This window comes from Typopeltis vanoorti, chromosome 6 (assembly GCF_054136105.1).
Source record: "Typopeltis vanoorti isolate ZY-2024b chromosome 6, IOZ_Tvanoo_1.0, whole genome shotgun sequence".
In the NCBI taxonomy this organism is placed as follows: Eukaryota; Metazoa; Arthropoda; class Arachnida; order Uropygi; family Thelyphonidae; genus Typopeltis; species Typopeltis vanoorti.
Window position 1 is genome coordinate 55,496,396 of NC_143554.1, and position 14,600 is coordinate 55,510,995.

At 35.2% G+C, this 14,600-nt stretch overlaps 1 protein-coding gene across 1 annotated transcript in view; it reads left to right on the forward strand.

Moving 5' to 3' along the window:
* Positions 1-14,600, forward strand: part of LOC150105464 (bifunctional 3'-5' exonuclease/ATP-dependent helicase WRN-like) — a 370,108-nt gene that overhangs the window by 215,614 nt on the left and 139,894 nt on the right. The window contains exon 16 of the mRNA XM_090394834.1: positions 5,258-5,440. Within this exon, the coding sequence (XP_090250960.1) occupies positions 5,258-5,440 (183 nt within the window). The remainder of the gene's footprint in view (positions 1-5,257; positions 5,441-14,600) is intronic.

The window sequence follows — 14,600 nt, forward strand, 5'->3', positions numbered from 1 at the left end:
CTGGCATGGATGTTTGTCATTGTGTGCTTACCTTGTGTACTGCTATAACCTTTGATGTGGTGCAATAAGCCTTTGCTGACCTTGCACCATTAAAACCATAAATCATCATCATCTTTTGCAAATGTAAGTTTCTGTGTACGAAAATGTACGAAACCCGACAAGTTTCGTACATCGTAAGACTTACGTCATCAAGGGTAGTGGTACATAAAAGTTTTATAAAACAAAAGCCTATTAACATTTAATTACACATATTAGATGTTTTTGATAACTTCACAACTGTTAAATATAATTGATAATCCAGAATACAAATGATAAATTTGTTACTGTATACGTGTTGGAACATTGCTAGTTGTTGCTATCATGTGTGGTATCACGCATTCTATATCCTAAGTCCATGGCAGTTAAATTTTTGATGAAAGCAGACCATACTTTATGTAAAATTAATCCTTGATTTTTATTGATTGTGCAGGATTCCTAAACATGTGTGAGCTTCTTTAAATTTTTTTTGTAAAACAGTTACAATAAATATATGACATTTTTGTTTCTTGCCAGAGTACTTGATGGCCAGTAGTAATTGTGTGGAATGCCATGCCTAATTTATGCTCTCTTCTTTTTTTCGACATCTTTTGTGTATTCAGACATGTGGATCTCTCCCGGCCTTCCTGTCTGACCTACGAAAAAATGAAACAACAGCAACAAATCTCATAGATGCCTGGTTTTTTCATGGAGTGATGTGGAGGATTTTGGTGGATGTAGGAATCTTGGTATTTTTTTAAAGGTAAAAAAGCCACTATTATGTTGTGACTCATGGAGCAGTGCAACCATTTTGTCTGTGACATTCTTGATGTAGGACAGCGTGATTATATTCTTGAAATCTTGTTTAAGTAAGAGATTTGCAGGAGATGTATTCAGAATTTTTGTGATCATCTTGGGTTCAAACCCATTAAGTGCAAGGTTCTGTTTCAGGTAGCAGTTCTTCATTCCTTTTAAGTGACATGCTTGATATATTGAATGCCCTGTCTCGTAAAGTTTTAATTATGCCTATCTTTTGCAGTGTATGGTGGTGTAAAGCAGCATTTGAAAATCTTCCTGTTGTGGTAGGTTTTCTATATTTTGTGGGTGTTCTGGATCCAATATGGGTTCAATCTTTCTTGTTGAGATTACGTAGATTAATAAGCATCTCACAATCTTGCTCGAATTTTCCTTTAAACTGGATTTTTTTCTTTATTTTTCCACTAGAGGTCAGACTAACATAAATGAAGCAGTTAGATTTAACTTTTATGGAGTGTCACGTAGCTTTTGTCTTGTTCATAAGCTTTTCAAACCACCATGCCATTCATGAGAAAGGCATGGTGGTTTGCAGAAGGAAAAAAATCATCTTTCATCAGAACAATGCACCTGCCTACAAAAGTGTTTTGGCAATGGGAAAATTAAGGGAGCTGAACTATGAATTGTTGGAACATCCCCCCCTATTCCCCAGATTTCGCTCCTTCTGACTTCTATCTCTTTTCAAAACTAAACTCTTCCTCGCTGGTCAGCATTTTTCTTCGAATCAAGAAGTGATTGCAGCTGTAGATGGGTATTTTGCAGATCTTACTGAGAAGCACTACAGGGACAGGATAATGGTGCTGAAGCATCACTGGAATAAATATATTAGTCTTAGGGTAGATTATGTTGAAAAATAAAAATAATTTTGAAATTATAAATTCGTTTTTTCATTGTTAGGCTGAGAACTTTTCAGACCACCCTCTAACAATGAAAAAACGAATTTATAATTTCAAAATTATTTTTATTTTTCAACATAATCTACCCTAAGACTAATATATTTATTCCAGTGATGCTTCAGCACCATTATCCTGTCTCTGTAGTGCTTCTCAGTAAGATCTGCAAAATACCCATCTACAGCTGCAATCACTTCTTGATTCGAAGAAAAATGCTGACCAGCGAGGAAGAGTTTAGTTTTGAAAAGAGATAGAAGTCAGAAGGAGCGAAATCTGGGGAATAGGGGGGGGATGTTCCAACAATTCATAGTTCAGCTCCCTTAATTTTCCCATTGCCAAAACACTTTTGTAGGCAGGTGCATTGTTCTGATGAAAGATGATTTTTTTCCTTCTGCAAACCACCATGCCTTTCTCATGAATTTTTTCATCTAGTCTGGTTAAAAGATCGAAATAATATTCCCCAGTTATTGTTTTACTCCTTTTCAAGATAATTAATAAACAAAATGCCTTTAGCATTCCACAACGCCGATGCCATGACCCTTCCTGCTGATGGAACTGAGTTTTTCTCCTTTGGCACTGAACAACTGGATTCTGTCCACTGTTTTGACTGCTATTTGGATTCTGGTGTGTAATGGTGAATCCAAGTCTCATTCGTAGTAATAAATCAATGCACAAATTCAGTTTTATTTTGTTAAAACTCTCCAAGCACTGTTCAGAGATTTTCATGCGAGTGCGTTTTTGATCTGTGGTGAGCAAGTGCAGCACCCATCTTGTGCAAAGCTTTTTCATTTGTAATTCTTCATGCAAAATATATCCTACACATTGTTTTGAAATGCCCATAGCCCAATTTCACGCACTTTGACTCACTGGTCATTCAATACCACATCGTGCACTTGATTAGTGATTTCTGGTGTTGTTACACTTTTTGGACATCCTTCACGTGGATCATCTTCAAGGCTGGTACGGCCATGTTTAAACTCAGCAGCCCATTTCTTAATTGTCGAAAACAAAGGAGAGGAGCGCCCATGAACTTTTATGAACTTCAAATGAATTTCTTTTGCCGTTAAACCTTCTTTTACAAAGAATTTTATACTACACAATACTCAATTTTATCCATTTCAAGGGATTCAGACAACATCTTTGCTTCAGACAGCTGTATAAACAAACTGGTTGATAGAATGACTTGCAATTTCACATGGATGCTTATGACAGATGTACCAACTTAGGGAAAAAAATCTTGTTGAGAGTGTTGCCATCTATGGTCGAGGCTGAGAACTTTTCAGACCACCCTCATATGTTATGTATTTTTGCTATAGCCATTATTTATAAACGTATTCCAAATAATTTGTAATTCCTGTTTAAGAGCTTGTTCATTAGAGCAAATTGTTATAACTCTATTTTTGAGGGTGTTAATGCTTCCAAGTTTTGGCGAAGGGTGGTGATATCAGTGTGCATGTGTATATTGACTGGTATGTGTAGGCTTGCGGTAAACAGTGAAGTAAAGTCTACCTAAGGGAAGACGTGTGACCAAGTGTATCCAGGTGAGAAAGTGAGTTCTGATTTTTCATTTCAATACTAAATTGTATGTGCTCATGTTGTTTGTTCAGGTGGCTGAGGAAGGTGTTTAATGTTTGGCAGCCTTGTGGCCAGATAACATCGTCAACATATCTAAGCCAACCTGTAGGTTTTAAAGTAAAGGAATGTAGAGCAGATTGCTCCAAAGCTTTCATATGAAAGTTAGCATTTGGGGAGGATAGTGGTGAGCCCATGGCCATTCCTTCTTTTTGTAGCTAAAAATTATTTTGCCACACAAAGTAACTGGAACATAGTATGTGGACAAAGAGAGAGCTGTAATGTTGGGTGAAAATTTGTTCTGTAAGAGAAGAATTGTGTCACTAATTGGGACATTTGTGAAAAGGACAGAAACATCAAAACTGACTAATAAATAATCTTTTGCCGAGTGTTATGTTTTTAATTTTGTTTATGAAGTATTGTGTATTCTTTATATAGGAGAGGGAATGACCTACCAACTCCTTGAGTGTTGATGCTAATTTCTTGGCTAGGCAATAACATGGGCCGTCTATATCCTCAAATATCAACCAAAGCAGGATTTATGTTTGTGTACCTTGGGAACACCATATATTCTGAGAGAAGGGGAGTAAGGGGGTAAAATTTTTTTAACAGTGTCCAATGCCCAAGAAATCACAGATTTAAGTAATTTCACAGTGTTTTTTCTTAATCTTGTTAGTCGGATTATATTTCACAAGTTGATAAGTGCTGTTATCAGAGACTAGTTGATTCATCTGATAAATGTAAGTTGATCTGTTAAGGATCTTTGTCTAATTTTGTTACAATTATATCCTGATTAATGCATTTTAAAAAAAAAAAATATCCTGATTAAGTTTTAATGACTTGTCTGCTTAGTTCTGTTTTTGTAAGATTGCTACTTATGACTTTCTTTTTATGACATTCAAATTTTGCCATTGTTTTAAAATATGAAATTCAGCTAAACATATTCTGGAAAGTAATAAAAAAGAACTTAAGGATAAATTTCATATTTTTAAACAACAGCGAAATTTGAATGCTAATCATATGAATCTGATTAATCAGGATATCTCTTCACCAGCAAATAGCTCTAACAGTGAACAACAAACAAATGTGACAAGGAGTGACCAACCACATGCAGTCAATGTTCATGTGATCAACCTATCTAGCCACACCCAAAATAACAGTGAACTTGCATTTACTTAATAAAGGCTTAAACTTTGCAGTAGCACCTAGAACTGTTAATAAACTGAATGTTATATACCACATAGAAAGGGGCATTAAGTCTCTTCCAAATAATATAGCTGATGAAATTTGTTTTGAATGAAAAGAAAGCCATATGTAGCACTCTTCCAAAAACAGAACTAGCAGCAATCAACTCATTAAAAGCTAATTAGGAATAATAATAATATTTTGGCAAACATGTTGTTATACAATCCTTTTGTACAATATTTATTTATTTTAGATACATGAAATTAGATTATCTTTCATAAAATAAATGAATACTGCATATAAATTGAATTTTTGAATTCTATCACTTGGACATAATTCATTTATTTGTATCTAATTTTGTAAATTAAATACTGATGAATGTAAAGATGTAATTCTTTTATATAGGCATTTTTTTTTTAATGATATTAAAAATCCTCATTTTTAAAATCTCTCAAAATTGCATTTTCTTTGACAAGCACAGCTGGCTTATTTAGAAGTCAAAGTGGAAAAGGCTGGGGGAACAGTACAGTGTCGTGATAAATTTCACATCACATATAAACCAATTTCAAACTAGCAACCCTCATTTGTTAACCTTAAGACACATTCTTTTCTTTATTGCTTTTTTTAAACATGAAATTAGATTATTCTTTGATAAAATAAATAAATATTGTATGTAAATTAAATTTCTGAATTTTATCACTTGGACCAAATTCATTTATATGGTATCCGATTTGTAAATTAGATACTAATGAATATAAATGTACAAATTTTTTATACAGGCATTTCTTGAAAGATATTAAAAATCCCAATTTTCTTCAACATAAAATGGATATGATGAGCAAAATGCAGAAATTTCTGCATACTTCCAGTTGCCGTCGACAAGCACTGCTGGCTTATTTAGAAGGCAAACAAGTGGAAAAGATTGGAGGAACAGTACAATGTTGTGATAATTGTAGGCAAAGGTTTGGACCAAATTCATTTATTGGTATCCGATTTGTAAATTAGATACTAATGAATATAAATGTGTAAATTTTTTATACAGGTATTTCTTGAAAGATATTAAAAATCCCAATTTTCTGATTCTGATACTTTGCTGATATTACTATTAGAAGGTAGAATAGCTTACTATTTTTAAAATCACCATAGTAATGTACCATACATGATCTCTCTCTCTCTGTTAGCATATCATCTAATTAGAAAAAAAAAAATCATGCGATGGTAATAATATTGTAGTGATTGCAATTTCAAATTTGTGATGTATTTATTTTTATGTGGTAATATTTTTTTATATAACTATAACATAACTTATGTAACTATTACATATGTTTTTTATGTAATATTAAAAACTTTAATTCTAAATGTGTTATTATTCTTATAAGTTTAGTATATATATAATTTATATAGATGAATACTTATCTTAACAATTTTGTTGTAAAAATTCCTTGATGAAAAGAAGTGGGAGAGGCTGTTGTTGAGATTACAAGGATGTAATGGAAATGCACCAGCAGTGGGTGAGAGGTCACTGGCATAGGGTATTTGTACCTTTGGTACAAATACCCTATGCCAGTGACTTCTCACCCACATATACATGGCATATACAAATACCCTAAGTATTTGGCATAGGGTATTTGTATATGCATAATATATGCACAGATTAAAAAAGTAAATCGGTGGAAAGACTTCAACAGTATTTTTTGTCATATTTGTAATGTCACAAACATTTTGGAATGTTTGTGACATCGAATGTATGTGCGAATGGAAGAGCAATCTTTCTCTTAATGTGCTGTGCTCAACTTATAGTTGATAAGTAATATTGCTTCCCATAAATCTAATTAATATCATATGTTTCTTAGCTGTTGTTTTTTTCGTGTAGTCTGACAACAAATTACTTGAAATGGGCAATGCATTGTGAGTTGCTAGTCACTAGTCATGCATATTACAGGTTTTCTGTTCATAATTTTTTTTTTTTTTTTTAACATTCTATTATTCAGGATTCTTATTATTATATTCAGGATCTCCATGGAGTCATAATGCTCATCGAAGGAGGCCCATCTTAGACTACACAAAGTATATCTCAACTTCTTAAACCCATCCACTATTCATGCTCTCACTACTCTATTAGGTAACACATTCCACAGTCTAACTGCCCTCCATGAAAAAAAAAAAAAACTTCTCACACTATTTTCACCACTTCCATTTGCAGCTATCAGAAATGATCCCTTTTTCTACCATATGAAACCTCTTCCCATGCCAGTCTACCTCTCAACAGATTAAATGTCTCAATTACCTCTTTGTCTTCTGTCCATCAAATTCTACAGAGTTTGTTCTCATAACTAACCCTGTACAATCCTCATATATTCAAACAAATCATGGTGACTAGATCTAAGTACAGTAATTCAGATATGGGCTGATCAGAGAGTTTTACACAATGGAATGGTCAGTATTTTCTCAGTATTGTAGCAATCCTATGGATTACCTTTACCACCTTTGCAATGCCCCCCCCCCCAATTTCAAAGTACCTATTAGTCACTCCAAGATCCCTTGCTTCATCTGCTTCTTCTGGATACCCATTTCAAGATCTTACATTTAATTGTATTAAACTGAAATTCCCATTCATTTGTCCATCTGTGTAGCTTATTCAGATCCTTTGGAAAGGCCAATACATCAGCACTATTAATAATAATAATCTTTCCACAGCCTAATCATTTGAAAAGAACTGAATATCCCTCTGCAATCCACTGAAAATGTCATTGATGAGAAGGTTAAACAGATCCCAGTACCTGTGTAACCCCACCTGAGACTTTCTGCCTGATTGACACCACTCCCTCTTATATACAGCTAATCTCCAATCTAATTTATTAACCTGATACTTAAAGTCACATGTTGTAACTTATATATCAACTTATTAAGTAGCACACTGTGTCAAATGCCTTTGTAAAAAAAAAAAAAAAAAAAAAAAAGCATAAATATACCTTTTCCTTGTCAACTTCTCTTGTTACATTATTATAAAAGGCAATCCAATTATTTAAACAACAGCATTTCTTAATAAAGCCATGCTGTGTATGATCTTTCACTAATTTCTCCAAATTCTTAACAACTGCATTTATAGTTTGAACTACCATTCTGCCGCCAACCTTATACAATGGCACTATTTTACCATCCTTAGGCACCTTTCCCATAATCAGACTCTCATTGAAAATCTGTCAATAGAGCTGTCAGTTCATTAGCATATTCTCATAAAACATGGTGAAATCTCACCCAGTTCCACTGCATTATTGACATTCAGACTACTTATCATTTTGTAACACACACACACACACACACCTCATGCATTTCTAAACCTTGAACCCTCTTCATCTCTCTCTCTAGTAGTGAAACTTTCTTTTCCAGGACAAAATATGCCAATAAAATGATCATTAAACAATGTTACTATGTATTCTGCATCAGCCACTCCCATTTTCTTCTAATGGTGTCATCATTCCACACTCATTTCTCTTCCTACTTTTTTTTTTTTATGTAGTTCTCATCCACAAAAGATTTTTTTTTCCCCAATAAACATATAGTACATTTGTACTGTGGTTGGGCTAAGAATTTTATTTCTATTTTGTATTAATTAATTATATATATATATACATACATACATATGAGGGTGGTCTGAAAACGTTCTCAGTCTAACAATGAAAAAAACGAATTTATAATTTCAAAATTATTTTTATTTTTCAACATAATCTCCCTTAAGACCAATACATTTATTCCAGTGATGCTCCAGTGCCATTATCCCATCCCTGTAGTAGTTCTCAGCAAGATCGGCAAAATGCCCCCCCCCCCCCCTCTACAGCTGCAATCACCTCTTCATTCGAAGAAAAATGCTGACCAGAGAAGAAGAGCTTTAGTTTTGGGCAGAGATAGAAGTCAGAGGGAGCCAAATCTGGGGAATAGGGGGGGATGTTCCAACAATTCATAGTGCAGCTCCCTTAATTTTCCCATTGCCAAAACACTTTTGTGGGCAGATGCATTGTTCTGATGAAAGATGATTTTTTTCCTTCTGCAAACCACCATGCCTTTCTCATGAATTTTTTCATCTAGTCTGGTTAAAAGATCGAAATAATATTCCCCAGTTATTGTTTTACTCCTTTTCAAGATAATTAATAAACAAAATGCCTTTAGCATTCCACAACGCCGATGCCATGACCCTTCCTGCTGATGGAACTGAGTTTTTCTCCTTTGGTGCTGAACAACTGGATTCTGTCCACTGTTTTGACTGCTATTTGGATTCTGGTGTGTAATGGTGAATCCAAGTCTAATCCATAGTAATAAATCAATGCACAACATCAGTTTTATTCTTATTAAAACTCTCCAAGCACTGTTCAGAGATTTTCATGCGAGTGTGTTTTTGATCTGCTGTGAGCAAGTGCAGTACCCATCTTGTGCAAAGCTTTTTCATATGTAGTTCTTCATGCAAAATATATCCTACGTGTTGTTTTGAAATGCGTATAGTCTCAGCAATTTCGCACACTTTGACTCGCCGGTCATTCAATACCATATCGTGCACTTGACAATGAATTCTGGTGTTGTTACACTATTTGGATGTCCTTCATGTGGATCATCTTCAAGGCTGATACAGTAATGTTTAAACTCAGCAGTCCATTTCTTAATTGTCGAAAAGGAAGGAGAAGAGTGCTCATGAACTTTTATGAACTTCGAATGAATTTCTTCGAATGTTAAACCTTCTTTTACAAAGAATTTTAGAACCGCATGATACTCAATTTTATCCATTTCAAGGGATTCAGACAACACTTTTGCTTCAGACAGCTGTATAAAACAAACTACTTGATAGAATGACTTGCAATTTCACGTGGATGCTTATGACAGATGTACCAATTTAGAAAAAAATCTTGCTGATAGTGTTACCATCTATGGTCGAGACTGAGAAATTTTCAGACCACTCTCGTATGTGTGTGTGTGTGTGTGTGTATATATATATATATATTTTTTTTTTGCTTTGGAAATCAGACATGGAACTTTTTCAAGGCACTTCAGGCCTGCAGTAAGTGAGGCAGTGGTTTCACACTGGACACTGTAATTCATCTCCCACCTAAATACAATCACAAACATCCATACACAAGTCAGTATTGGTTGGAGAGTGGATACACTAACTACCAGGCCAACCACGTAACAAAAGAATTCCTTAGTATTTTCCTTGGATCACAAAACGTATCTTTTCTTGTATTCCAGTTTTTGTCTTCATTCCTGTCCTGAGTCGTATATTCCTCATGCAACTGCTCTCCATCCCCTTCTTTATACTTCTTCCACAACCTATTTTTTCATTTGCAGTTCCCCATTTGATTCGTTAGTTATCCACATTACACTAAACTGTGTTCTCAACTGAGTTTGAGGTATATGTATGTGTGGGGGGGGGGAGCTGAAAAGTTGTAATAAACACTTAGAACAAAAATGGAATGGTTTGTGCAACAAGGGAAAAACTTTTTTTCTCAGATGCAAATGATACAACAGCAGCATTGTAACAAGTGTATAACACTTTGTGGGGAATATATATAGCATAATTTCTGTTGCACAAACCATATCATTTTTGTTCTAGGTGTTTATCAGAACTTATCAGCTCCTCCCCCATCCCTTCAGCTTCCCCCATCCCCTTCTCATATATCTTTACATTGCTGCTGATAAATATTTCTTCATTAGTTCCTATTCACAAATTCCTCTAAATTCACTAAATCCATGGAACTATCCCAAGTGGATTTCTAAGATTCTTGTAATCACCTGCCTTATAATTCAACTTAAATTCCTTTTTCCTTGATACTTCAGCATATCTGATAAAAGAGCTTTGGAAAAGATAAGTACTATTTTGTGTAATAATTGTCTATATTGCTTTCATTTTAGTATAATTGTTTATTTTTGATGCTTTAATGTTACTGCATGATTGTTGGATTTGTGAATTTTGTCACTGACTTTTGTTTACTAAATTTGCCTTGAATGAAACAAAACGGCAGTATGAACATGATCAGCATGCCATGCAGCATGAAGATCAAATTCTATTACCTATATATAAAAATCTATATAGATTTTTCAGAAATGGCTCAATGTTGTGAATGCAACATGTATGCAGGGCGGAATATGAAAGATGTGTTAGTGGAGAGACGGAACAGGAAATGAGAAAAGGTATGGATTTGTAGATAAGGGATAGCAATATTCTGTTAGATCATGAGTTATCAGTGAATGCAAAACATACTGAAGGAATGAAAGTTATCATAATGTGGGTACAAGAGAACATGTAAATAACAGGACAAAGGCTAGCAATACTGAGAGAGTGAAAGAGCATACGAATGAAGAAACAAAAGTGATATGGAAACAAAAGGAAATATGAATGAAGAAATGAAAGAATGAGAGGGGTGTGAGACTATGGGAGTGACAGAGTGAAATTGCCTAGAATGCAAGATTTGAAGAAAGAGTTTTTCAAAGTGAGAAATGAAATAAGGGATATGTAAAGCGATATTAGACATTTAGTAAATATGGAAATAGACAACAGAATTAGTAAAGCTGGTATGATAGGAAGTCAGCTGAATAAATTTATATGGAATAAGAAAAAACTGAGTCAAAACACTAAGACAGTCTTATATACATGACAGTGTTCAAGCCAAATTTAATTTATAGATTATCTTTTAATTTCTTTGATAACTTTTATAAAATAAATAAATAAGCTAATGCCTTTTATTTCCTTATAGGGAGTAAGTAAGGCCTTTAAACCCTATCTAGCTTATGGAGACTGAGCAATTCAATCTCCACCGGTAGCCAATCAGAGATAGCTGTCCCATGTTTATCACTAATTACAGGCACACCAAGAGATGAGCAAACAAGTGCTGCCATTTCTTGTTACCTGACCCTCTAACCATTACAGGATATTTTACTGTCTGAAATAATGTGAGTTCTACAGTCGATTTTCTTGAGTTTATGGGATGAAAAACCTGAGTTTCTGGGACAAAAAAACACGCTTGCCCATGCCAGAGATCCACTAACTCGGGAACTGGTCCAAGAAAGGCTTAGAAAAAGTTCCTCCATTCAGCTACTAACTTTAAATTTCTTTGCAGAAATTAAAAGCAACAACAAAATAGTAATTACCAAAGTGCATAAGGGAAATGATACTGTGGTTTTAAACCAATCAGATTACTCAAGTAAGCTTGTCGCCTTACTTCTAGATTGTTCTACCTATCTCTCTATAGACTCATGGTTACCCTCAACATTTCAAAGGTATTTTAATGTGTTTGTAACAGGAGCCTACTTAACAAACTATCGTCCTATTGTCTGCCTTACTCTGCAACTGGATCGCCAGCTTTCTCACTGGTCACACACACTACGTGTCATGGTCAATGGTTTACTCTCCTCAGATTTCCCCACCAATGCAGGAGTAAGTATTCTCTCCTCCTCTTGTATGTAAATGACCTGTTCTCACAGACTGATAATCCTATCCATAATTTTGCCGATGACACCACACTCCATTTATCTTTTTCATTCAACAAATCTTGTAGTGCACAAGTATTAGAATCCTCAAGATCTACCATGACTAGGGACCTGAACTCAGGTCTCCTAGCTACATCCCAGTGGAACAAGTACAACCTTGTAAACTTCAATGCCACCAAAAATCAGTTGATCTCTTTTTGATCTCTTGCAAGAAAGTGCTTACTCCTCCCTCCCGCTACCTTCAGTAATACTGTGATATCCACCAAATACGATCAGATTTCTCTTCATGGATTGACCTGCACTTACTTTTTCTCACAAGACACTACTTCACACCTTCACAGCTGCAAACTGTATACAAAGCCCAAATCCACCGTGCCATGGAATATTGCTCCCATATTTGGGGTGATTCATCAAAATCCTCTCTAAGATTGCTCAATTCTATTCAGCAGAAAGCAATCTGGCTAATGACTGCCCCCCCCCCCTCTCCCTCTCTCTCTCTCCTCTCTCTCTCTCTCACAAACCCACTTCAATCCCTGTCTTACAGATGTTCAGTTTCTGCATCATGCCTCTTCTACAGATACTTTCATGGACAGTACTTTACTGAATTGGCCACTATTATTTCTCCACTCTCCTCTCCAAAATCATTAGAACAAAGAGCCTCTGCTAACCAACCTCATTTTATAGTCCACCTTAAAAACTCACTGAAACAATTTCACTGCTTCCTCTTTTATTCCATCTACTTCTGTCCTTTGGAACAGTTCCCCCCCCCCCCCCCCACTTTGCCTTCCCCAAAGATTACAACTTCAGCTGTTCAAGCAAAATGTGAACAGATTCCTCTTTTTTTCTATTCCTTGTGCCCACACATCTCTGATGTGCTATAGGTCTTTTGGCCTTTAGTGTGTGGATCATATATATATATATATATATATATACACACACCTCATGTCCTGGTAACAGAAAAATAGTCAAGGAAACCCTACTTCCATTTCAGGTTTTGGTAGTTAGAGGTTTTTAGAAATTGTTATTTAGTGAGATTGGAAATGTAAAATAATGAAATGTTAGGAGAGTGCAGTCAGGTGTGGGTCTGGTGACCCCTGTGATAAATGTTTATGAATGCATAAATGATCATGAATTGCTGAGTATAATTTCCCAGGTTTCAGGTCTGAGTGAGTTAGTATTACATCACTGTAAGGTAATTGTTGATCTAAAGGGATGTTAAAATGCATTCATATGAATGCTAAAGCATTAGAAATAAAGGAGAGAAGTTTTTTGGCATTGGGCAGCTTGATTTGGCAAAATAGAATCATCAGTGAGACTTGTTTGACAGAAGATGGCTTAATTATAGGAACAGAATATAAACTGTATTCATTTCCAGGAAGAATAGAGAGAATGGAATCAAATGAGTATTATAGATGGTATCCAAAGATTAAGGATGACTGTTCATTTGAAGCAATCTGGTTGGAGATAACAGCCTTGTGGGTGGGGGAAGGAGTACAAAATGATGTGGATGTTATTTATCAGAGACTAGCACAATGAGTGCTATGGGTCAGTTATTATGGGAGACGCCAACTATTGGGATATAGGCCGGAGGAAGGAAAAGGTACATGACAAGACTGAAATGGAATTCACACAGTTATTAAGGAATAATTACATGAAACAGCATGGGATGGAGAAAACCTGAAATTTAAGAGAGCTGAATCTGGTAATAGCATCAAAAGATAGATGTACCAAGGGGTAGCCATCCCCCCATCAGAGAAAGTAGCCATGCAATCTTGTCCTGGGAGCGGGACTGCAATGCTGCCAATTATGATAAACTTAGGAATCTAGCAACTTGGAGCAACCCGATGGCATAAAAAGTTACAGTGGTTGAATGTCAATACTGCATGGGAATAGTGTGGGATTTGAGCAAAGCAATATCAGACTGCACATCCAGAATCAGGAGAATAAACTAAGTGGAAGTTAAATAATTGAGCAGCATCATAAAGCAGGAGATACAAGAAAAGAAAACATGAGGGAATATAAATAAAAAAGTGATTAGCATGCCAAAAGTAGTGCAAAGTGCAAGCAAGATTGGTGACCAGCATGGGAAGAAAGCTAAATCAGATTATGAGAGCAAATTAGTTAAGCAGGCCAAAGTAAATGCCAAAGATTTTCTCATATTTTTAGCAAATATGAGAAAGAATGATTATAGAAGGATATATTTAATGCTGGTGGTAGGAAAATAACAATAGAGAAATAGTCGAGATATAAAGTAATCTTTTTCTAAAAGTGTTATTGTCCAGGTGGAGGTATTGCTGTGATGGACACTGATGTGAGAATTGAAATAGATGAACTGGAAGTGCTGAGCATATTCAAAAATATCAATGTGAATACAGCATATTGGGAGTGGATGCATATCGGCCTGTGTGCTATGAGAGCATGCAAGAGAATTGTCAATGCCTCTGACCAAGTTGTTTAATCTAAGTCTTAGTTCTGGCACTGGAAAGAAATAATTCAGGTATGGTGGATGACATTGATATACTGTTTAGTGGAAAAGTTTGACTTTGTAAAAGGCAGGTCCTACCTTAGTATTATGATAGTGATAGCTGATTTGGATAAGAGGAATGCAAATACACCATATTACGCTGGATTTTGGAATGGCATAGAAGA